Consider the following 24,704-nt stretch of genomic DNA (forward strand, 5'->3'; position numbering starts at 1 on the left):
CAGCCTCCATCTGGAACAGGCTTCTCCTTCAAGCTGAGATAGGTTCAAGAGAGGAAGACCTCAGCCCCATCTATGTGAGCAGACAACATTGAGAAGCTGCTATTGCTGGCCAGAGCTCATTTCCTCTTCTTCCCTGCAGCCTTATTTTCTTGGGATTCTGTTGCTCTATGTTTTATGTCTGGGAGATCTGAAGAAACGGCAAGAACAGTCTTCCTTGACAGAACCCGATCCATATCACTCATCTCTTTTAGGATCTTAGTATCGGGAGTGGCACAGACAGGGTTGAAGAAGCACAGTTTGGGGTCACCTCTGTAGGATCCTCCAGTTTGAAAGAGCTTAAGAATCCTGGTTCCACTCAATAGTGCCCAAGCTATCTTGTTCTTGCTGGCGATTCTGGCACTTGGTGGGGTCATATCCACAGGCCACACTGCAGTCCAACCCTTGTTTCCTGCACCCATTAGTGTTTGTTCCTATACCATCCTCTGCAGGAACACCCTTGGATGGTCTTCCTGGATACCTTAGCCTGTTTCCTTGGTTTCCACTCTTCATCATTGGCATCACCATCTTCAGACTCATTTACAGAATCCTCTGAAAGATATATTAGATAATCAATGTCTATGCTGTGTTCCAGGAACTTGTCTCCAACACGGGATGGTTTGGGTGGAGGTGGAATGTAGTCAAAGGAAGAATTTGGAGATGGAAGGTCTTACTTAGGAAGATGAGATTTCTGGCCTTAGGCACCTTGAAAAATGCTAAGTTTTTGTCTGATGGCTTCATTCTCTTGCAAAAGCTGCTGCTTTTGCTCACACACTTCCTGCATTTTCCTAAACTGTTCCTCCTGACACTGCAGTGTCTTCAGCAGCTGCTGCTCCTTTCCACTGATCGACACCTCCAGCTGCTTCTCTGCTCTTTGGCTTTGCTGAAGCTGACTGATAAGATAGAGCACCTTCTCTTGGTACATTTACCCTACCTTGAACAACTCAGTTTTCCATTCTGTCTCTACCACAACGTGCCTCTGCTCCTTATGCATTTTAGAATAGCCGTCCTGGCTCTGTTTCAGGTTGCTTTCAAGCTTGATGACCCATAGTTTAGAGGAGACCAGCTCTCCAACCAAATATTTTAGAGCACATTTGGCTTCCAGAATAGTAGTGATATTCTCCCAGTGTCTTTTTGACCTGTCTTCACTTTCTGCATCCAGGAGCTTTTGCTGTAGGTCAGCAATCTGAGCACTTCTGAGTTCCATTTCAGACTCTAGGCTTTTAATCTGCTCTGTAATAGAATCCTCTGGATCTGAAACATGACCACATACTTCATCACTAGTGAATGTGCTCCTCTGGGGAGTGCTGAAGGAGACAGAGGCAGTAGGATCCGGAGTTTGAGGCCGGCCTAGGAGGCTTGGGAGAAGCTTTGGCCCGGACTGAACCACAAACAGTGGTGGGACCATGGAAGCAGTGGCTACACGTTGCCAGCTCCTTCTCATCATGTTGGTGACTGCAGTGATGCTGCTACCTGGGACGAAGGGTTTACTGCTGCTGGTTCAGAGAAGAATTGCCAGGACCATCGTGTTACAAGAAAGCATCGACAAAGGTCAGTTTGGAAAAGTTTGGCAAGACAAATGGTGGGGAGAAATTGTTGTGAAGATTTTCTATTCTAGGGAAGAATGTTCATGGTTCCGAGAGACAGACATTTATCAGACTGTGATTGCTCCAAACCACAGAGGAAGCACCAAAAAAAAAAAAAAAAAGTCTGCAGGAAACCATGACCATGCCTAACAGTGACTTTGAAATCTTCAAAAAGATGACAGGATCCTACAACGATGATTCCACATAGACTATGATAAAGCCATTAAGCCGATTAACACCATGGAAGAATCGACTTTGGACTACAAACTGATCAGAACAATTTTGAGAGGACTAGTTGAGATGATCCAGCCTGACAGACTACTCAAACAAGGACTTGAAACAAGCCCTGAACTTTCCTATTATGCAGAGACTGGACAAACAATACAGGACTTGATGATTAACCCCAAAAATTTTCTTTTCAAGATTCCCTAAAGATATCTTCACCCCTAGAAAGCAAAAAGAAAAAGAGAATATAGATATGAGATAGATCATCGAATCTACTCTGAGAAAAAAAGATAAAGAAATAATAGGATAAATAGGTAGATCACTGAATCTACACTGAAGAAAAAGGGGAAGATATAAAAATGACAAAAGGTAGACTAATGAATCTATTATGAAAAGAAAAAAGAGAATATATGGATATGATAAGATAAAAAGGGAGATTATGGAATCTACTTTTAAAAAGGAACTACTTGTTTTAAATAAGATAAGTAATGAAAATTTTTGGTCTGAGTTGATCAGATGTTACTGGACTGGACATTGTTAATATATATAATGGAGCTTTTTGTCTGGATCTGTCAAATGTTAATGGACTAGACATTGTTAATGTAATCTTGACTGTATATTGCATATGCTTATTGAAGATAGTTTTTCTTGTATTAGTTATAAGCTTTCTTTAATTTTAGACAAAAAGAGAGGAAATGTGGTGGTATTGTGTATTCTAATAAATTTATCTGGGGTCAGAGAACAGACAGCCACTAGATACAAAGGCCAGAAAATGGTGGCACTCACACCTTTAATCCTAGCATTCCAGAGATAGAAATCCCTCTGGATCTCTGTGAATTCAAGGCCACATTGGAAATAGCCAAGCATGGTGACACACACCTTTAATCCCAGAAACCCAGCCTTTAATCCCAGGGAGTGGTGGTAGCAAAAAGATATATAAGGCGTGAGAACCAGAAACTAGAAGAATTTGGCTGGTTAAGTTTTGGCTGGTTAAGCATTCAGGCTTTTGAGCAGTAATTCAGCTGAGACCCATTCCGGATGAGGACTCAGAGGCCTCCAGTCTGAGGAGACAAGACCAGCTGAGGATCTGGCAAGGTGAGATAGCTGTGGCTTATTCTGTCTCTCTGATCTACCAGCATTGACCCCAATAACTCGCCTCGGGTTTGATTTTATTAATAAGAACTTTTAAGAATCCTGCTACAGGGGAGTGTAGGGGGTGGGTTCTCCCCAGGTTCCTTGTTTTCTTTAAGTTGACCCGCATCCAGGCCTAGGATCTTTCACTCTTCAAGAAGGTCATGCAGATGGCGTTTGACTTCCTCTGTACTGACCATAATTTCAATTTCATTTCTAAGCCAGTTCTTCACTCATGCTTCTGTGCCTTCTGTCCATGGCTCTGAGTTTCTTTCAATTTATCTGCAGCTTCCTATTGCTTTTTGAGGGCATCCTTGAGGTACTTGTTGGCAGCTGCTACCTTTTCAGTTTTCTGCCTGAGAACATTAGATTGTTTCTGGAAGTCTCTTCCAAGTTTGAGCAGTTTGTATCGCCTTTTTACAGTCTTGTTCTTTTAACTGGATTACTTCTTTGTCCTTTGGTTTCTTCTACTGTTTAGACTTCTCAGCATCTTTCTTCATCTGACGCATTAACTGTGCTCGCTGGGTTTTCATCATCTGTATCTCCAGAGTCAATTTGGAGCCAGTCCTTTCAGTGGACTCTTTCAGTTTAAGAAGCTTGGACTGTTCATTTAGTTTCTTCTTCAAATCAGCTATTTGAGCCTCCAGCTCTTGTAGACATTTGTTGTGAAGCTCATTCAACTTGGGCTGGTTGACATCCTTCTTGGCTGCCTGAAGTTCCAGAAGCAACTGTTCCTTTTCCTTCTGCAGACTGCTGACTTCTGATTTTAGACTTTTGATGTTGTTAGCCTCATACAGGCACTGAATGGACTGTTGTTGGCCATCACTGAAAGTTATCTTCCTAGCCAGGTCCTCTTTCAGTGCAAGAGCTTTATTAAACTCAGCAGAGTTCCTTAGACATCTGAGCTTGATGTATCAGGGACTATGGGGGGTCCAGCCCCTTGATAGTCCCCTCCCAGGGTCTGGGAAGAATCTACAACAAGCTGATAATTAATCTTTGATGAAAAGAAATGAATCTATGCACACAAAACTCCTTAGTTCATACACTTTATTCTTCTGTGATAGTTCTCTTTGTATACAGCTTCTATTCTGCTCTCATGTCTAGCTCCTTTCTTGCCTGATTTCTCTCTATATTTATCTACTGTCCCCTCTAGGTTCTATCTTAATTCCTTCATCTAGTTCTGTTTCTTCTAGGTTCTCATCTATCTAGTTCTTTCCTCTATGAGCTCCTCTCCCATCTCCTTCTCTCTCATCTGGGTCTTCCTCATGTTGTTCTCCCCATCTGGCTCTTCCTCATCTTCCATCTCATTCCTCTAGTCCTCTCTTCTAGCCCTTCAATCTAGCCCATCTAGTTCTTCCATTCTCTTTTTTCTTCTCTGTCCTGTGCTGTGGAAGTCCCGGTATATAAAGGGAGGGTCCGAGCTAAATTGTGTAAAGCTATTCCTTAATGTCCACTTCTCCTAGGCAGTGTCTCCTTGTGGAATTTACCTTAAGTCAGGAGACTTGCACGTGGGCTGCTATCATTGTTAGTCCTTGGAAGTTGGGCCCCCACCTGGGTGGTATTTCCTGTAATCCTTGAAAGTGGCTAAGGAAGATACCTGATTCCAGAGAAAGCCTTTCCCGAGGCTGTTCTCCAAATACCTAGAATGTGTATGTCCAGAGAGTGACCAGTCCACACTGTTAGCCCTTCTTAGGGAAAAGCCAATTGGGAAAACTATGAAGGCACACGTGACTTTTCATAACAGAATACAGCTGATATATAACAAGCCAAGTAGCACCAAAAACTCCTTGGGATTTGGCTTCCTCTGGAGGAATTCTCTGATTCCTCCATGTAGGGACTTTGCCATAACCAGCTGAGTTCTTATGATATATTCCTGAGGCCTGCAGCATTGATATAGAGTGTGCTGTGTGGTGAATGCATCAGAAGACCTACTAGTCTCTGGACTAATGGTAACTTGACCATCTAGTTCCATTGCCGATTCTGTGGCTGCAGCTACAAAAGCAATGGTTTCATCCGACAGAAAAATAATAACTTGTTGCAGACTGCAAATTAGCTCTGCATTTTCTATTAATTTCTGGTTTTCCAAAGTCTCCATTAGCTTTTGAAGATCCAGTTTACAGGCTGCGTGATGCCTGAGCTCTTGTAGCTTGGTGTTAATTTTCTCATTTGCTTGTTCTGTAGTAATGATCCTTTCCAACATCTGCAATCTCTGACCAGCTGCCTTGCTCAGAACGTGACTTAAATTTTCATTCTCTTCTACCAGGGACTGATTCTTTTACATCAGAGATTGAAGAGTCTCTTTTGGTTCTATGTTTATAGATACAGGCAGACTACTTCCCCGAGGCCTGGAGCAGTAAGAATTGTAGCTGTTGAACCTGATACTTCAGATGATTAAGTTCAGCATATTTCTTTCACTGACTGTGATTCTAGGGAAAAAGTATGCTTCTTTGGTACTGGTTTCAGAGTCAAGGCATGCCCCTTTGATTATGGGTTCAGGGATAAAGTATTTTTTTCACTGGCTTGGGTCTCAGATCCATGGTGTGTTTCTTTCACTGGTTCTGGGCTCCAGGGTGAAGATGGGTTTCTTTAGCTGGCCCTTTTTCCTACAACCTGTTAGCCAAACTGAGTCAACTGACTCTACATTTGCCCCCATAATATCAGTGTTAGGGTCCTGGAGAAGTCCCACAAAAGACCACCATCTACATATGCAATCAGCAAGACCATTTATTTTCTAGTATCCTGGGGCCGTCCATCCTACTCAAAGGCAAAATGGCAATGACCCCAAGAGAAGCTCCCAGGCTTCTTTTAAGCACAACCAAGGGGAGTTCCTAGGGCAGTTAGGCCATCTCAGATATGATTGGCTTAAGCAAGTGGCAATCATAGTAGTATGTTCTAATGGGCTAGGGCTAGTCACAGACTGGTTAAGGCTATAGCTTTTCCTTTTGGGGGCAAGCCTGGATGAGTCCCAGGCTTTGTCCTTATTTGGTTATTACCTTGAGCTATTGACTGCAGAGGCTGGCTTGCCTAGTATGTGTTGACTGTTGGGGCTGGCACAGGCCTGGTATGTACTATCTCCCTCATCCCTGCTGTCAGAGGTGTTGAAGATTGATTGTTCTTTGTTCATGGCTCTTGCTCAGAAACTGTCTCCTTGGTTCCAAGAAGCAGGAACTGAGACCTAGTTCTTAATTTAGTTATTAGGGCAGCCTGTCATGATATCTGCCTGGCCCTCTCAATCAGTTACATTTGCCTTTTTTCCCCTATTGTCATTGTTTTGGTTGAAAACTGGACATGGTAGGCAGCATGTGGCAACTCTGGATTCTGGTTCATTCTTCTAAGAAATGCAATTTTTACTGTTAGTCTAAAGCAGATAATTTCCTTGGTAAAAAAGAAAAAAACTGCAAACTGTCTTACCTGTAGTTCTGATGGTTAATATGCTTCTAGGTTTTTTTTTTTTTTTCTTCCACTGCTTTTTGTTAGGTTCCATGAGAAATCTCACAAAAGACCACCACTCACATATGCAATCAACAAGAGCATTTATTAAAATTACCAACATGTTGGGGACTGACCATCTGACAAAGTAGCAATTGGTGACACCAAGAGAAGCTTGTCAGCTCCTTTTAAGCAGGACTAGGGGAATTTCTGGGAGGAGAAATTCGTCTGGAGGATGATTGGTGGAGAAAAGATTAGTCTGGGGGCTTATTGGTGGGTGGCTCTAGTGGTTAGGGACTTTCCAGCAACAGAGTAGGGACAGCCATCTTTAGCTAGCAGATGGCTGTGGGGTACCTGTTGATTGGTTGCCCCTGAGTTGTGGTCTTCCTGAGAACTGCTTGTTCAACTTCAGTAAACCGAAACTAAAGCCTGGTTTTTGACAGGGCTGTTAGAAACCTGTCAGGGCTCCCCTACCCTCATACTTATCTTTTTAAAGCTGTTCTGGGAGTGTTTTCTACACTGGTGTAGCAGGAGGTTTAGACTGAATTTTAAAGCTCCCCATTCTTAATGCTCTCCTGTTCCTGGCATTTCCATTTTAAATTTCGAAATGTTTTGCCAGTCCATGCCTTGATTCTGTAATGATTCAGCTTTGTGCTTCCTGGGGTGTTCTAACATGTGAATATATATATATATATATATATATATATATATATATATATAGATAGATAGATAGATATATCTAGCATTGCCAACAATATGCTATTACAAACAATGCAATGTGTGTGTTTGTGTGTGTGTGTGTGTGTGTGTGTGTGTGTGTGCGTGTGTGTGTGTATGATTTCACTCACATGTGAGTATAACATGGGGATAATCCCTAAGAGTGAAATTTGCTATTGAAAACCCTTTATCTATAAGTGGACATATGTATATATATTTGGTTATTTTTAACTAATTTAATTTTTAAATTATTGGGCAGGATGCCAAAGTAAGTGTTGTTATTAATGTTGTAAAATAATGTATGCTGATTTCTTCTTTCTTCAAGTTCAACAATCGGGCTCTCTGGTTCATTGATATTCCTAGAGAAAGCATCACAGTAAACACAGGTAAGAGGGATCTGAAGTAATTCTTGTACTCATGGGTCTGGATTGCCATATTTAGCAAATAAAAGCATTGACTTCATGTAATAAATTATGCCTTATCTCATGTGTTGTTGACAGACATTTCCTGGGGAGATGCAACACATGTGTCTACTCTGTCTACTCACCCCAGAAAGGGAGCCAGCAGCAGACTGAAGTAACTATTGTACCAGTGTCCATTTTGGGGAACCACTGAGTTTTTTTCAGGGGGTTCCTAAGCGTGTTGTGAGGGGTTCCTCATGAGGAACAGGGATAACTCAAGTGTGGCTGCATCACCGGAAAGCTCACCCTCACTTGGGTTGTAACTCCCCAAACCTGCAGCCCTGTAGCTTTCTACAAGCTTGCTGCAGCTCCACAGTTGGACAACTCTCTTTCCTGGGATGTCTAGTCCATCTCTACCCTCTGCAGCTGTTACTCCCCCTTACATAGTGGGGGGAGGCACGAAGAATCTTCCATAGTTCTGTTCTGGATTTGTACCCTTTGGTTTACCTACTGGCACTGGTGAGCCAAGGCTTGCCCCCTTGAGGAAATGTTTCAGTTTGGAGAGAACATTATAATTTGGAGGAATGTTCCATACGACATCATATAAATGCCTCATATACTTGTATGGGACATACTAATAATTATTTGTGGTTTATCTAAAATTCAAATTTAACTGGGCATTTTCTCTGGCAGTCTTACAAGTTGACTGGGCTAACATGTTTTTATTATATAGCAGTATGTATTTTTATACCATTCCTTATTTAAAACAAACCCATTTTCCAGAAAGTGGAAATTGTAATACTGGGGAAATTGGGCCTTGATATATTTTATTGAAGTGGAATTAATCTGAAAATGTTACAGGATGTAATATGTGATGTATTATTTTGTTATGGAACCTACTCATAAGTGGTGTGTGGAAGTATAACATCACATACTGCTGTAATACCCAGAGGGAGAAAAGGAGGAATATCAAATTCCAGGAGTTGGGAATATTGAGCTAGTGGACCAAATTAATATCTTTTCAGTAGGGGATATATTCCCATATTTGAAAAATGGTGGAACTCTAATGATATGTGCAAAATAAATACTGAATTAATTTTGCCTATAGAAATGAAAATATTTTTTTTTTATTTTTTATTTCAACATCTCCCTGCCTCAGCCATCATAATTGCCTATAGCCATTTGTCTAAGGATGGAACATAATTACCCCTTCAAAAGTTGTTGGGTGATTGGTGCTGTTATTTATTATTCAGATTTGTTTTGGCAACCATATATTTTTGATTTCATGAGTGCATTTTTCCTGTTATATAGAAGATGCAATCTTGCAAGTAACATCCTGGTCCTTACTAGCTCTCACAATCTTTCCACCACCACACCAGTGGTTCCACAATGTTCTCTGAGCCTTAGGTGTAGGGGTTGTGTTATACATGTAGCTGGGCACTCTATGTGCATCCAGAAGTTTTCCTGTGTCCTGCAGCCACTTGGTTCCAAATAAGCACACAGAGGCTTATATTAATTACAAACTATTTGGTCTATGGCTCAGGCATATAGCTATCTAGCTTGTTTATCTTGGATTTACCCAATTCTATTAATCTGGGTATTGCCACATATCTCATGGCTTTACCAGTGTTCCATTTCATCTTGTTCCCCTGGCAGCACTCAGTGTTTCTCTGATTCCACCTTTCTTCTCCCTGTATCTCTCTTGGATTTCTCACGTGACTATATCCTATTTTGCCATAGGCCCAAACAGCTTCTTTATTAACCAATAGTAACAACACATATTCACAGTGTACAGCAAGACCATCCCTCGGGACTCCATGGTCTGTTGTTCTCTACATTTTGACCAATATGACTTTCTCTAATAGTTTTTGCTGCGAAAAGAAGCTTCTTTGATAAGAGGCAAGAGCTACATGTATCTGTGGCTGTAAGGAAAAGTATTAAGAATGCAGTTAGAAGTCAGGCATAGTGGCACACACCTTTAATCTCAGCACTAAGGAGGCATGGGCAGGCAGATCTCTGTGAATTTGAGACCAATCTAGTCTACAAAGAGAGTTCCAGGACAGCCAGAACTGTTACACAGAGAAATTTGTCTCAAAAGAATGAGGAAGAGGAGGAGGAGAAGAGGAAGAAGAAGGAGGAGGAGGGGGAGGGGAGGAGAAGGAGGAGGTGGAGGAGAAGGAGGAGGTGGAGGAAGAGGAGGAGGAGGAGGTGGAGGAGAAGGAGAGGAAGAAGAAGAAGAAGAAGAAGAAGAAGAAGAAGAAGAAGAAGAAGAAGAAGAAGAAGAAGAAGAAGAGAATGCAGTTAGAGATTATAGTGATTTGGAAAAATAGTAGTAATAGGTCCTCCTCTAGATTCCATGGCTTCATCAGCCATAGGTAGTTAGCTAAGTGCACGATTCCCAGCATTATTTCCCTACTACTGTGTGAACTTTTAGTCTAATTAGTCAGCTGTTAACTACTACCAATATACAAGCATCACTCTGGCACCTCCAGGGATAGCTTTGCTGTGCTGGTCATTGTTGTGATTTACACTAATCACAACTTGGTAGGACTATTGATCGGGTTTCTCTCTTGGCAGTTTGCATAACTCCTTCCATTACTATGATGAGTAGTCCTCAGGGAGGAACCTTTGGATCAGATCCAGTTTTATTCCTTCAAGTTGTTTTGGAATGTTTGTACACTATGTGAAGATATATTGCTGTGATTGATTTAATGAAGAGTTGAATGGCCAATAGCTTGGCAGGAGGTATCGGTGGGATTTCTGGGGAGAGAATGGAAGAGGAGGAGGAATCTAGGGGCAGGAGAAGCCAAGATACACAGAATGGAAATAGGAGGTACAAGATGGAAGAAAGATAATGCCATGTGATAGAACATAAACTAATATAAATGGGTTAATTTAAGTTATAAGAGCTAGTTAAGAACAAGCTTATTAGGCTGAGCTTTCATAATTAATAAGAAATCTCCATGACATTATTTTAGAGCTGGCTGGTGGGACAGAGAAACCTTGTTACATATGACACCTAACATGGGGTTTGAATATCCAAATATAGAGCCTGAAAAAGCTAAGAAAAGTTCTGGACAAGGAGCCAGATGTGGATTCCTAGTCCTGCAGTCTCTCAGGTGGGCCAGTACTCAGCAGCATACAGAGATTCCTGTCTGCTGCCTGAAGCCTGGAGCTAGCTGCCATCCCCATGCACCAGTGCCATGTGATAAGCTGAGTCACTCAGCAGCTGACAGCAGTTTAAGATCTGTCCCATGTGGTCGGATTAAGATGCAGGCACTTAGTAAAGCCAGGTCCAGACACAGCAAACCTCTAAAAAGGGAAAGTATGTATAAAAGCATGCTAAGATATTGAAGAAAGAAAAGAAAATGAGTATAAACAATCATAGAAAAAATGGTTTAAAAATAATAAAGTAAAATTTTTAAAGTAAGAGTAAAGTAATATAAAAAATAAGCCACATAAAGATGGGAAATACAGAGCATCTGGATCCTGCATGGTACTTTATTGACTTGGAATTTTTTGAATGTTGATGAGCAAATGACAGCTGCTGAGAGACTTTGGATTATGGAAAGGACTGCTGGATTAAACCAACCTATATATTTTAGAAATATTTTGCCTTTAGGATGGAAGTCGTGAAATGTATTGTGTTAGGGGAGAGGCTATGCCTTTGTTTCCACAGGAAACAAAAGGCTGTGGATTCCTTCAAAGTAAATAGAGATCAGATTTGACCAAGGGAGACCTCCTGAAGATCTTGGCTACAGACATAAAAAAGGAAGACAGAAAAGAATACAAGACAAGTGACATGTATGCTGATACCTCAGCTTGGGAATGGCTCTGAGACTGGATGAGACATGATAAATCTTGTTTGTTACAGAGTCATTATGACTTATTAATTACATGCCATACTTTTATATTACAGTTTGGTTATATGGTACAAACAAACATAAAGTTAGCAAATGCCTTTTACCTGCTCAAACATGAAACAAAAAAATCGTCTTTAGCTGACTTGTACACACTAAACATTCCATACTTGTATTAATACAGATATATGTGTTACCTTTAAATATTTTTGTGTTGCTGAGTGGTGGGAGCACATGCTTTATTCCAAGCATGTAGGGATGCAGAGGCAGGTGGATCTCTAAGTTCAATGCAGCCTCATCTACAAAATGAGTTCTAGGACAGTCAGAACTGTTACACAGAGAAACATTGTCTTGAAAAACCAAAAAAAAAAAAAGAAAGAAAAGTTTTTGTGTTTTTAGAAAAAGAACAGGACTTTACACCAATAAAAGCAAGTAGCCCAGATGATCCAGCCTCTCAGAATGCCTCAGTTGCACTTTTCTCAAAATTCTGCATCCAGAACAACTTCAAAGCTGCTAGCCAAGATGGTCCAGCCTCACAGAGTATTCCAGCCAAGAGTTCAGATCATCTCTACACTTTTCCATCAAACAGAGCCTAAGCCTCTATCCTCACCACTCATCATTTAGTAGGGCACACTATTTCATTTACTTATTTGCTTATATTTTTTTAGAGACATGATCTCGGTATGTAGCCCTGGCTGGCCTGGAATTTACAAAGATCTGCCTTCATCTGCCTTCCAAGGGCACATACCACACCCAGCTAAGAAATTTTAGTTTGTAAAAACCAATGACAAAAATGCAGCCACGTTACACAAAGGAAATACAAATAAGAAATAGAAAGCAATTGGGAACCCAGGAAATACTGTCACCATGCCTTGCTTAACTTTTTATGTTTTCTAGAATCTATTTTCTTTCTCTGAAAACTGGCTATCTAAAGCTAACTTAGAAGTTTTGAATCTTTATATATTTTTCCTAGAGGTCAGCCAATTCCAGATTCTCAGGAGACTATCATCACTTTGCTCATTGTTGGTCCAAAATTTACTTATGTGCCAATAAAATATGCAGCCAAATGAACATGGGGAGAGTGGAATAGGACTTGTGCAGACCTACCTCTCTAACTATGGGGTAATAGTGTGCCCTACTAAATGATGAGGGGTGAGGATAGGGTAGAAGTGACAGATAAGGAAAGGTCAGCAATAAAGACAGAAGCTGTAGCTGTGAGAGATGACATGGACTATATCACTATCTTTATCCTTTATTCATCTACTAAAATTTGACTCTACAGTAAATGCTTTCCTCACATGGGCAGTTCTCAGAAGACATGTAAATGGCCAGCTAGTATTTAAAACATTACTAATATCCATGGAAATGTGATTCAAAACCATGACACAATATCATTTTATGAATAATAGAATGTCCATAACCAAAAAGACAAAAGGTAATAAGTGTTAGTAAGGATGTTGGGAACTAGTAACCCTTTAACACTGTTATAGGCATGTAAATGAATGTAGCCATCAGGGAAAACAGTGTGGATACTTCTCAAAATATTAAAAATAATCCAGCAATCCTACACTGGGTATGTAGCCAAAGGCAGTGAGATCAATGTGTCAAGGTTGATATCAAAGATGCCTGTCTGCTCATGCTTTCCTCACAGGCATGAGGAGCTGAGGTCAGATCCCTAGGAGCCATGTAAAGATTGACTTTGTAGTGTGCACCTGTATTCCAATGTTCCTATGGAGAGATGACAGTAGAAACAGGAGAATCCCCAGAGACTTCTTTGCCCTACAAAATATCAAAAAAGATAACATGCTTCAAACAAGGTGAAAGTCACAGATTGATACCCAAGGTTGTCCTCACACAGCCATACTGCATGGAACCTGTATGTCTGAACTAATGGACTTTTCTTTAAATTTTTTGTGGTTTATTTATTATTTTTTTTACTAAAAGCTCATCTTAAAATTTACTCTTTAAATTGTACTTTCATTAGTATAAAGTGAAATATTATTACTATAGACACAATTTTGACAATGAGTTCTTCTATTGTGTATCCATAGCTTAGGCCATCTGACAGGGGTAAGATGAAATCTAGAAGTAGATTTAATTTGCATTTCCCTGATATCTACATACTTTGAACATTTTAAAGTATTTCTCAGCTATTTCTGTTTCATCTTTTGAGAACTCAGTTTTTCAATTGTTATTATAGACCATTTACACTTAACATAATTGTTTATTTGATTCTATTGAAATCTACCATCTTGTGAATGGAACAAACAAAGTTTTACTCACTTGTCAGTTACCTTCAGATTTACTATTTCTATTTTTCTGTCTTCATTTTATGTTAATTCATTTTGTGATTCCATTTTACCTCTACTATTGGGACATTATGTCTTCATTTTTTCAATGTTTTACTATATATTTTAACTAATTACCATCTACTCTTATACAATATATTTCAGGGTTTATCCTCAGTGAAATATTAGCCCTTCATATTTTTTTTTATTTTGAAACTGGGTCTAACTATGTAGCTCAGATTGACCTGGAATTTGGCTTCAAAGACACAGAGATCTTCCTGCCTCTGCCTCCAGAGTGCTGGGATTAAAGGCATGTGCCAAACACACCTAGCAGTATTTTATTTTTAAAACAGCCTTACTGCACAATTGTACAATTATCTTTCAGTTCAATTTTAGATCATTTCATCACCAAGGGCAGAAACTCTATGGCCATCTGTAGTCATCACCAAGTCTTCTCTCCTCACGACGTATCATCTCTCCCAAGGATATCTAACCCCAACAATATCTCATTTATTTCTGTCTTTTGTCTTCATATTCTGGCCCTTTCCATCCTCCTATTTATAATAGAATAGAATAATTATGTGCCCATGACAACCTCTTATCTCTCCCTAGCACCTAAACACCCAAGTCTCTGGGAACCACCATTCAGTTCTGCTCTATAAAAGCAACTTCTTTACATTCTACATATAAATGAGTATGCCTGGGTTATTTCACCTAATATAATGTTCCATAGATTCATCCATGTTATCTCAAATAATAAGATTTCATAGTATTCATATGAGTGTGGGTATACTACATTTTTGGTATTCATGCCAATGAAAATGGACATTTTGGGTGACTGTTCTGATTATGGTGAACAGTACTACAAAAAAAAAGATGGCAGCAGACAGGCATCTCCTTGACACATTGATCTCACTGCCTTTGGCCACATACTCAGGATTGCTGGATTATTTTTTAGTATTTTGAGAAGTATCCACACTGTTTTCCCTGATGGCTACATTAATTTATATGCCTATAACAGTGTTGAAGGGTTACTAGTTCCCAACATTCTTACCAGCACTTATTATCTTTTGTCTTTTTGGTTATGGATATTCTATTATTCATAAGATGATATCGTGTCATGGTTTTGAATCACATATCCATGGATATTAGTAATGTTTTATATACTAGCTGGCCATTTACATGTCTTCTGAGAACTGCCCATCTTAAAATCTATTTGCTTTCTTGTTATTGAACTATCATTGAAACTGTGGGATAAATCCAATGGTGAATGATCATTTTACTGTGCTAGTGACTTATGTTTTCTAGTATTTTTAAAGATTTATTTATTCTTATTTTATGTGAGTGTTTTGTCTACACATATGCATGTGAACCATGTGGGTATAGAGCTCACATAGGCCTGAATAGAGTGCTTGAAACCCTGGAAATGGAGGTTCAAGTGGCTGTGGTGGCCCTGTGGTTGCTGTCAACTGAACCTAAATCCTCTAGAAGAGAAACAAATGCTTTTAACCACTGAACAATCTCTTCAGCTCCTGGTATTTTTTTGAGGACATGTTACCTTAAGCTTTATCAGGAATGTTGACTTGGCATTTTCTCTTTATGGTCACCCCTTATCTGATTTGTTATCAGGGTGATACTGACCTTGTACAAAGTGTTTAGAAGTATTCCTTCCGCTTCATTATGGGCACTAGTTTGATAAGAAATTATTGTTAATCCTTCCTTACACATTTAGTCAAATTCAATATTGCCACCCTCAGGTCCTGTACTTTTCTTTGACAGGTACTTTAAAATAATATTATACTGTTTTCACAAAAAGGATATGATATTTTTTCCTCACTGTAGCTGTTGGAGAGAAATTAGGATCTAAATTTATTAGCACTAAGATACATTGCTGTGGCAGTAAAATCATTTCATAATTCTTTTCCATATTTCATCAGAAAATAAGTTTCAGAAAAATATGCAAAATGTGACACATGGATGTAGTGAAAATGACTGTAAAAAGAAAAGGTATTGTTGGTAGTGTTCACACTCTTCCATTTCATCAGCATGACATGTAAAAAGTTGTTTATCTTTTATTTTTAGATATCGCAGCTATAGAAGAATGGATAATAAAGGTCACCATGCATGAAGGATTAAACATTTATAATACTGAAGGGACCCTACTGGATCTTGTCCGAGGTAAATATCAGCACATAAAGTAGAACGGAATTCACATGCTGTTTGGACAAACTTTGATGACTACCACACAGCACCAAATCCTAGAGGGCCACAACCACAGTCTGATGGCACAAACAAAGAATACACACAAACACACGTATGGCAGTATGCAGAAATGAGATTGGTCTGTTTGAGGAGCTGAGAGGATCCCTTCTTGCTGAAGCACAGAAAATGATGGCGTGGTTGGTATCCCCTGAGTTTGGAAAGGCTGGCAGGGATTGTGGGAAAAGTGGGGGCTTTTTACTAGCTATAACAAAAAGGCATCAACTGAGTACATTGAGTAGGAAGGTGATACATTCTGACTTAAGCTTTGGAAAAGGTTCCAGGGTTGGGTGCTTGTCAGCCAGAGACCTACTCTTGGGGAAGGATGGCAGGAATGGAATAAAGGCCATGGCTAGCAGCTGTTGTATTACCACACCCAAGAGCTGCCTGTAAGCCTCAGGCTGTGGTGCATGCAGTGCAGAAAGTGAGCAGTAGCAGCCCAAAGAAAATACTTTGTAAGTAGAGCAGATGGGATTCCTGATAGCCAGGGGTGAGGGAAGTGGGGCATCAAGGATGAACCCTCTGCTTCTTCTGGAGCAATCAAGTAGAGCAGCATCAGTTCCTGGAAGTTAGAGATAGGAGGGGCAACACAAGGAGGTGGGAGTCAAGGAGAAAGGTGAGGGTGTGGGTCTAAGTCTTTATTCACTATGAACCTCACAAGAGATGCTTAAAAATCCTGTCTGTGCTGCTTCATATCTAATACAGACTGCAATAGATCCAAGCTGTGAGTCTAAATTCTGGATCGTATACATAAACTGTTTTTAATCACAGGTCAACAGTTACCTTCACATTGGTCACTACTTTTCTCTCTCTCTCTTACTTGAAAGCAGACAAACCTTAATTGCTCTCTAGTTGTTGTTTTTTTTTTCCCCAGAAACAGAACTGTTCTTTAATCAGAACAATTGAAGAGCCTCAGTCTCTTCAGGAGTGGAGACTGTGCAAGTGGCAGATGAGGGATTAGGGACTTCATATGACAAAAAGGGGAACATTGGGAATGTAAGTTTCCATAGGCAAGTCAGTTCCCCTACAGCTGAAAAGTGGTAAATACCAAAAAGGGTCAGTGTGTTGATCCTACCAGAAGCTTACCAAAGGTGTTTATCAGTCAAATCAACTTTCCTGACCAATTTCTCGCTCACCTGAGGCTTTTAGATCACTAACACTCTCTAGTTCTTATGACTTAAAATACAGCATCTGACCCCAAGCAGCTTTTCCTTAAGGCCAGAGGCACTGTCAGTCCAAGAGGAATCAAACTTCCTTGTTCTCTAAGGTCTGGTGTGAATGGCCTGCAAACACATTGCAGCCTATGAAGTCAGCTCCTTACCAGAAGATTCTCTGAAGTCCTGAGCAACTTCCTGCTGAGTTACTTTAGTTGACATTGTTTCTTTCCCCTTCTGGCTGTAGCTAGACTGCATAATAAGCAAACAGAGAGAAATGAACTGCTTTTCTTGCTTTACACAAAGTAGGGGGAGGGAAGAGGAAGTTTCCCAAGGTATTTGGGTCTAGACACAGTTGTTGATTTTTTTCTGAAAGTTTGAGGAGGTAGAACTGCATTGTAGAATATAAACAGCTAAGAACTGATTATTAACTGTCTCTGTTGTTACAAGTTCTTTGACTGTTTTTTAAATCACACAGTAGTATTCTTTCAAGTTGACCTGGACCACTTTTGTACTTTTCTGTTACTTTGGTCTCTGATTTTTCCAACACAGGAAAAATGTTATTCTTTTGAAATTTTTAAATAAGAAAGGGTTTGTGTGTGTGTGTGTGTGTGTGTGTGAGTGTGTGTGTGTGTGTTTTCAATGTTCCTTTTCCCCAGGAAAAAAAGAGAATTCCTGTTTTTATATATGGAAATTTGACTTTAGCTTCAAGTAATTTCATATGCATGTAGGTATTGTAAGTTTTAAAACTGTAGCACTTGTCTGAATAAGTCTTCCAAAGAGAATCATTGCCTACTCCAGCCTGGTGAGTAAGAGTTCAGTGATGCTCAAGGCTACACGGAGATCCTGAGGAGAGCCCCACCCATTCTTTCATTTCATAGAATGCTTCTCAGAGAGGGAAGAACAGATATGGAGAAAAGCAGGAAACTTCTAAGTTAGAGCTTGGTGAAAACAAAAGCAGGGAAATTAAAAAACAAACAAACAAACAAAAAACCCTGATTTTCCATAGGAAGGTGATATGCAGTGTTTGATAGGCTGAAGATGTCTCACATTGGATTTTTTTTGTACTGTAAGTCCATTCCCAGCTTCTACCTATTCCCTAGAGACGTTGGTCTCTTGTTCACTGATGAAAATGCCTCTTTTTCACTGTATATACTCTGGGTTTATTCTCCTTTTTATTTGCCTACTGTTGTTTTGATGGGATTGCAAAAGGAACAAAAGGAAATGTATGCTTTTGAAGCAGATCCCTCAATTATAAATATCCCTGTTCTGTGTTCCAGCTCTTATAATGCTAAGCACAGACCATGCGACAATGTATTTTCCATATATGACTAAATTACTAATTTTCATCCTAAGTGTTCTTCAGCAGTATGACCTTTTTCCAGAGTATTATCAAGAGAATTTAATTCTTCTTCCTTTGCATAATAAAAACTGGCCCATTTTTAACTGATGAAGAGTGAGATCATATTATACCCATGTATAAAGTTTTTATGTTTGTAGGTGTTTTGCCAGTACACATGTCTGCATCAGCTGTATACCTGGTGCCCTGGGATGTCAGAAGAGAGTACTGAATCTACTGGAACTGGAGCTTCAGACAATATTGAGCTGCTCTGTGGGTGCTGGGAACCAAACCTAGGTCCCCTCAAAGAGCAGCCAGTGTTCTTAACCACTGATCTATCTCTCCAGCCTCTACTATATCCCCTACCTGCTTTGGACAACATAATATTTCCTTTACATAGTTTTTCCAAAACCGTTAAAGAAAAATACTGAAGTTCCAGTTTCAAGAGTACTGCCATGTTTAAATGCCTAAATTTGTCTTCCACAGAGCCTATTCTGCAGTGGACTCTTGGATCTAAAATGAGTAACTCACAGGTCCAAAAATTGTTTCCACACGTGATAGACATCAAAGTGGCAAAGTGCCCCTGTGCCAATGATGTTGCATTATTTGGCTTTATTTTGAACTCAACATATAATGGTAAGTTTACAATCTGATTGGATGTTAGAAATAACCAGTTGTTTTATATTTGTTAAGTTGGTTTTAAGTGGAAATACACACTAAATGCATACAGACAGTAAAATCTATTGTTTGTCACTCCAAGTCTTCTACCTGCCAGTGTGATATGCTAGGAGAGATACTCCTTTGTTGTGGCCTTTTGTCATTTGAATGGTGACTTCAAACTGGGCATGATGGTGTATGCCTATAATTCCAGCTATTTGGCAGTCTAAGGCAGAGCGGTTGAGTTGAGTTTAAGGTTAACCTGAGCCACTTATTAGAGCTTGTTTCAAAACCAATTAACCAAATCAATCAACCAGTTGGTAGCTACCTTGATTCACCTGTCCTCTGTTCTTTGTAAGTTTGTTGCATCTTCCCAGAGCTTGTTTATTGCTTCTAGAATGTCTCCCTATTTCTTCTATGCATAAATCAATATTGTTATTCCTGAGACACTATCTTATTGTATTTATACATATGCATTTTTCAATTATTGTTAAATATCTAATGGCATATGGAGGAAAAATGGCTGTTTTTCTCTAGATGTTGTTTATCACACTTGTGGCATCAAATATATGGATTTCTCACACTGAGCAATTTTTCTGTTTACTGAAGATGCCAAGTGGGTATCCTGTGATTCACTTCAACTCTGGCAATAGGTAGAGTCAGCATCAACTCTCACAAGTCAAAAAGACTCCACCTCCTATTTCAGATTCCAGTCACAAGTGCCAGGTTGTGACCTGTGCTTATAACCTGGCTGTTATAAATTGAAGAATCCCATAAGTCCCATCTTAAATTCAAGATTTTGTTAGACTGTTCAAAAAACATAGGGTAACTCACATGCACATTTACCAGGGTATTGTCAAGGTTGTTACAAAGAATGCAGGTGAAGAACCAAACAAAAAGGTACCAAGAGTAAGTTCTAGACAGATTCCAATCACAAGAGTTCTGTTCCATGGCACTGTATTATACCATCTCTCAGGACAAGGATATATATATCAACCTAGAAGTTCCCAAATCCTATAATTTACAGAATCTCATGAAGGCTTTACTTCATAGGAATGATCAGTCATTGACTCAACTCTAACCTCTCTCCCCTTCCTGAGTCAGAATATGTATGAATCTACAAGTTTCAACTCGAGATATGGCTTATTCTTGGTTGTGTCAAAATGAAGCTGAATATCTCCTTTCTAGCTACCAGTTTTCAGAAACTCATCAAAGTAGACAGTGAATGCAATCTTCGTACTTCCTATGAGAAGTACATAATCACAAAAGTTGCTGCTGATGCTCTGGGTGAAGAATGAAAGGATTATATTATCAGAATGACAAAGTTTTCTCATTAAGCAAGGTGTCTGAACCCAATGCAGAGTATGCCTGCTATTGAGTAAGGGACATTCATGTTATAGGCCAAAAAGAATGGAGGAGAAAATGTGCAAATCTGTTCAAAGATGCTTTGTGGATGCCAATCTGAGTCGTATCAATTGGAAGACACACACACACACACACACACACACACACACACACACAGAGAGAGAGAGAGAGAGAGAGAGAGAGAGAGAGAGAGAGAGAGAGAGAGAGAGAGAGAGAGAGAGAGAGAGAGAGAGAGAGAGAGAGAGAGAGCTGATTGCTGGTCTGATAGATACTATTCTACTTTTCCAGTTGAGGCTCTAAAGAGCTAGCAGAATATGTACACTTTTCAATCTCTCTAAAGAAGATAGTTTCCCTCAGTGTTGTGTCAAAAAGCCTTTAAGGTAAGAAGCCTAGATTGAAAGCTCCCAACATTCATTGTCTTTTACTACATGTGCCCTGCAACAAAAACACTATTAAATTGCTAAAAAAAAAAACAAACAAACAAAAAAACCTCAACACACCAAGAAAAGTGAGGCAGAGGCTGTAAAACAAATGAAACTTTGGTATAAAAGAACGAAGAAAGTCAAAGAAAAATACCTGCAACAGATTTCCTGGAAAAATAAATAGTCCTCAATGAAAGCTTTTGCTTCATTTGTTGTTGTTTTGAGACAGGATCTTAGTAGGTAGCCTTGCCTGGCCTGGAGCTCACTCTGCAGTCCAGGCTGGCTTTAAACCCAGAGATCCACCTGCCTCTGCTCTCAAATCCTGAGATTAAAGACACATGCCACCAATCCAAGAATAGTTTCTCCTTCTAAATCTGAATGCAGTCAAAATTAAGCATCTTTAACAGTAACAAATAAATGATCAAACCTTGAAAAAATTGAGAACAAAACATAAAAACTTTCCTTGGTGTACCTTGTAATATAGTAATAGATTCAGTCAATGTATTTAGTGTAGTAATAGAAAAAGAGTCTTCTTCCAAATTAGTATGATTTCCTAATGTCTTAGAGTCTGTTACATACCTCTAGGTCTAAATGTTTTCTGCTTCTGAATCAGTTTAGTCATAAATCATGTTGTCTTACTTACCTCTGCTGTTCCTTTACTAGACACTATGTCAATCCAGATGGAAACTCAGCCCACTTCCTCCTTTGTTCCATGGATACCTCTTTCTCTTTATCCAGCCACAGATACTAGCTGTCCATGTACCAAAGTAGAGCAATCGTGTTCATCTCCTCATGTTCTATCAGAGTATCCATGTGGTAGTCAGAGGAGTCAAGGACTAGTCTTCACATCCCGAGTCCAACTCACCTTTTAAGAACATAATCAGCTTCTGTAACTTATTTGTTAGATAAATCTTCTTCCCCTGCCCAGATATCCACCATTGTTCTGAAGTCAAATCAAGTTGCCACAGCCTACCCAACAGTTCCTTGATGAGGCCCTGGTTAATCCTCCTGACCTTTATACCACTTGGAGTCAGTGGTGAGAATAGTAAATTCTTACCAGCATTCCCTCTATAACACTCTTAAAATATCCCTTTGAGTCCCCCAGCAGCCACCACCAGAAATCTCAACCTCTCAGATCACTTGCTACATCCCATTGCACATGGGGCATTCTTTAATCTGATTCACATTTCTTACCTTTCTGGCTATTCAAATCCTTTCATTAGAAATTGTAATCTGGGAATGGGGCCAGGCTTAGGCCCGCTGGCCAGCTCCTGGCATGGAGCCACTGAAGCTGTGACCTGTGCTGCTTGCCCCACAGGCAACCAGCACAGAAATCCTGCCCAGTGGTCAGCACCTATGACAGGGAGATGTCCTGGCTCTCACTCAGAAATACGTCATAACTGAAAAGCACAGTCAACCCCCAGTATGGAGCCATTGCAGCTGCAGCCTGAAGTGCTTGCCCTGCTGGGGGATGGAGAGTGCTGGGTAATAGAGCTGCCTGCAGGCTACAAGCATAAAGGCCAAGCCTGATGAGTCTCGGGGTGGCAGACATAGAGGACAGAAAAGTATGTGACAGCCAGGAGCTTGCATAGAACCTGCCCCAAGATGCCCTGCCTAGCTGCAACATCACCTTGACTCTGGGCAACAGCAGAATATCTGAAACCAGTATCTTGGCAATGGTCCAGTATTTATGCTGCTTCAGAAACCAGAAACATAGACTAATATTTGCTTGCAAAGCTGTCTGTGCATATATATATTATTTTTTTTTTTTTTTTTTTTTTTTTTTTTTTTTTTTTTTTTTTTTTTTTTTTATATATATATATATATATATATATATATATATATAATGTAATATACTACGGTTTCCAATGCCACTATGATGAATGAATATTTTCAGGGGAGGTGGGAAAATAGAGGAATGGAGTGGTGATTAAGTGGTGAAGAAAAGTGGAACTAGAGACTCAACAGTGGTGGTAATAGTGATAGAAGGCTTCAGAGGATGGGGCAACATGTCATGACTGAATAGGGCCAACAGAATTGTATACAGCAGTCTGGAGCTTATATTCTCATCCAGCCCCTCAAGAGCTTCCCAGCCACATGATCATCCTGGTTCTGAGAAATGACAGGATTTCCAAGATGAAGAATGGTTCATTTTCTCATTTGGACCTCCTCAAACGACCTCTATGACACATGATGGCCCTAGAGGCCACTTTAGTACCTATGATCCACTGCCCCAGGCCCTGATGAAGCTGGAGGTTCTTGTGAGTACCCATGGTCTTACAGCAGCTGGAAGCTAGGTTGATATCCCTAGCCAGAGATACCACTCAAGACCAGAAAGATGTCCTTGGTCTGCTAAGCTCTCTAAGGCCATTCTTAAGTCTGTGAGCGGTGCTTCTGCCAGGGGCCATGTTGATGTGTGTACTTGTGCTTCCTTTTGAAGCCATGGTAATGTTCAGGTCTGGGCTGCCTCAGAGGGCCATGTTTGGGTCTGTGGCCCTATGGCAGGCTAAGTCTGTGTTGATTTCTGTGACCCATGTTGCCACCAAAGGCCATGAGGATGTCTGTAGTCTGTGCTGCAGCTTGAAGTGATGTTGATATCTTCTGGCTATGCAACTGCTGGGGGCCATATTGATGTGGGTGGTCTGCACTGACACCTAAGGCCATGGAGATGTTTGGGTCTGGGCTGCTGCCAAGGATCATGTCTGAGTCAATGGTCCTACTGGAGCCAACATCTGTATTGATGTCCATGGCCTGTGGTACCATTGAAGGTTATGCAGATGTCCATGGTCTGTGCTGCTGCTGAGGGCTATGATGGGGGTCCATGCCCCATGCAATGTCAGAGGTCTGTACTGCCTAGAGACCATACTGAGGTCTGTGTCATGTGCTGACACTAGAGACCAAGGGAAAGAAGTATGTTGCCTTTAACAAAGCTGAAAAGAGTTAGAGATGTGAAGAGCTCTTTGACATCAGATATGGAGTTGCAGAGTTTGGAGTTTGCCCAGCTGGTTTCTGTTCTTGCTTTGGTCCAATATTTCCTCACTGTGCTCCCTTCCCTACATTTTGGAATGGTAATATATATCATGTGCCATTATATGTTGGAAATATGTGATCTGTTTTTTCTATTTTGATTTTATAGCAAATTACAGTTAAGAGATTACATGAATCTCAGAAGAGATTTTGAACTTGGAACTTTTAAACATTATTGAGACTGTTATAGACTATGGGAACTTTTGTAGTTTGACTAAATGCATTTTTCATTATGATAATGTTACAGGTTTATGGGGGGTGGGGAGTGTAATGACATATTTCGAATGTAACTGGCCCCTATAAGCTCATAGGGAATGGCATTATTAGGAGGTGTGTCTTTGTTAGAGGAATTGTGTCACTTTGGGGGCAGGCTTTGAGGTCTCATATATGCTCAAGATACCAACCAAGTGAGCATACCACTTCCTATTGCCTGCAAGATGTAGGACTCTCAGTCACTTCTCTAGCACCCTGTCTGCCTGCATGCTGCCATGTCTCACCATGATGAAAATGGACTGAACCTCTAAACTGTAAGTAAGCCACCCCAATTAAATATTCTCCTTTATAGGAGTTGCCATGGCCATGGTGTCTCTTCACAGCAATAGAAACCCTCACTAAGACAATTCTGTTATATGAGGATGGTGTCCAGCACTCAGAGCCTGAAGCAGGAGTATTGTTGCAGGCAGCTTATCTGATTTAGTGAATTCTAGGCTATCCTAAGCCACAATACCTCAACAGTAAGAGGGGAAGAGCAAGCAAGTGAATGAGAGAGAGAGAGAGAGAGAGAGAGAGAGAGAGAGAGAGAGAGAGA

At 40.2% G+C, this 24,704-nt stretch overlaps 1 protein-coding gene and 1 pseudogene across 1 annotated transcript in view; one reads left to right on the forward strand and one right to left on the reverse strand.

Annotated features, from left to right (window-relative positions):
* The window catches only part of LOC114688245 (cation channel sperm-associated protein subunit beta-like), a 72,031-nt gene that overhangs the window by 17,602 nt on the left and 29,725 nt on the right, over positions 1-24,704 (forward strand). Inside the window, exons 5-7 of the mRNA XM_037211000.1 lie at positions 7,450-7,510; positions 15,756-15,851; positions 18,912-19,061. Of these exons, the coding sequence (XP_037066895.1) occupies positions 7,450-7,510; positions 15,756-15,851; positions 18,912-19,061 (307 nt within the window). The remainder of the gene's footprint in view (positions 1-7,449; positions 7,511-15,755; positions 15,852-18,911; positions 19,062-24,704) is intronic.
* LOC114688246 lies at positions 45-6,531 on the reverse strand (annotated as a pseudogene).

Source organism: Peromyscus leucopus, chromosome 14 (genome assembly GCF_004664715.2).
Source record: "Peromyscus leucopus breed LL Stock chromosome 14, UCI_PerLeu_2.1, whole genome shotgun sequence".
NCBI classification, from domain to species: domain Eukaryota; kingdom Metazoa; phylum Chordata; class Mammalia; order Rodentia; family Cricetidae; genus Peromyscus; species Peromyscus leucopus.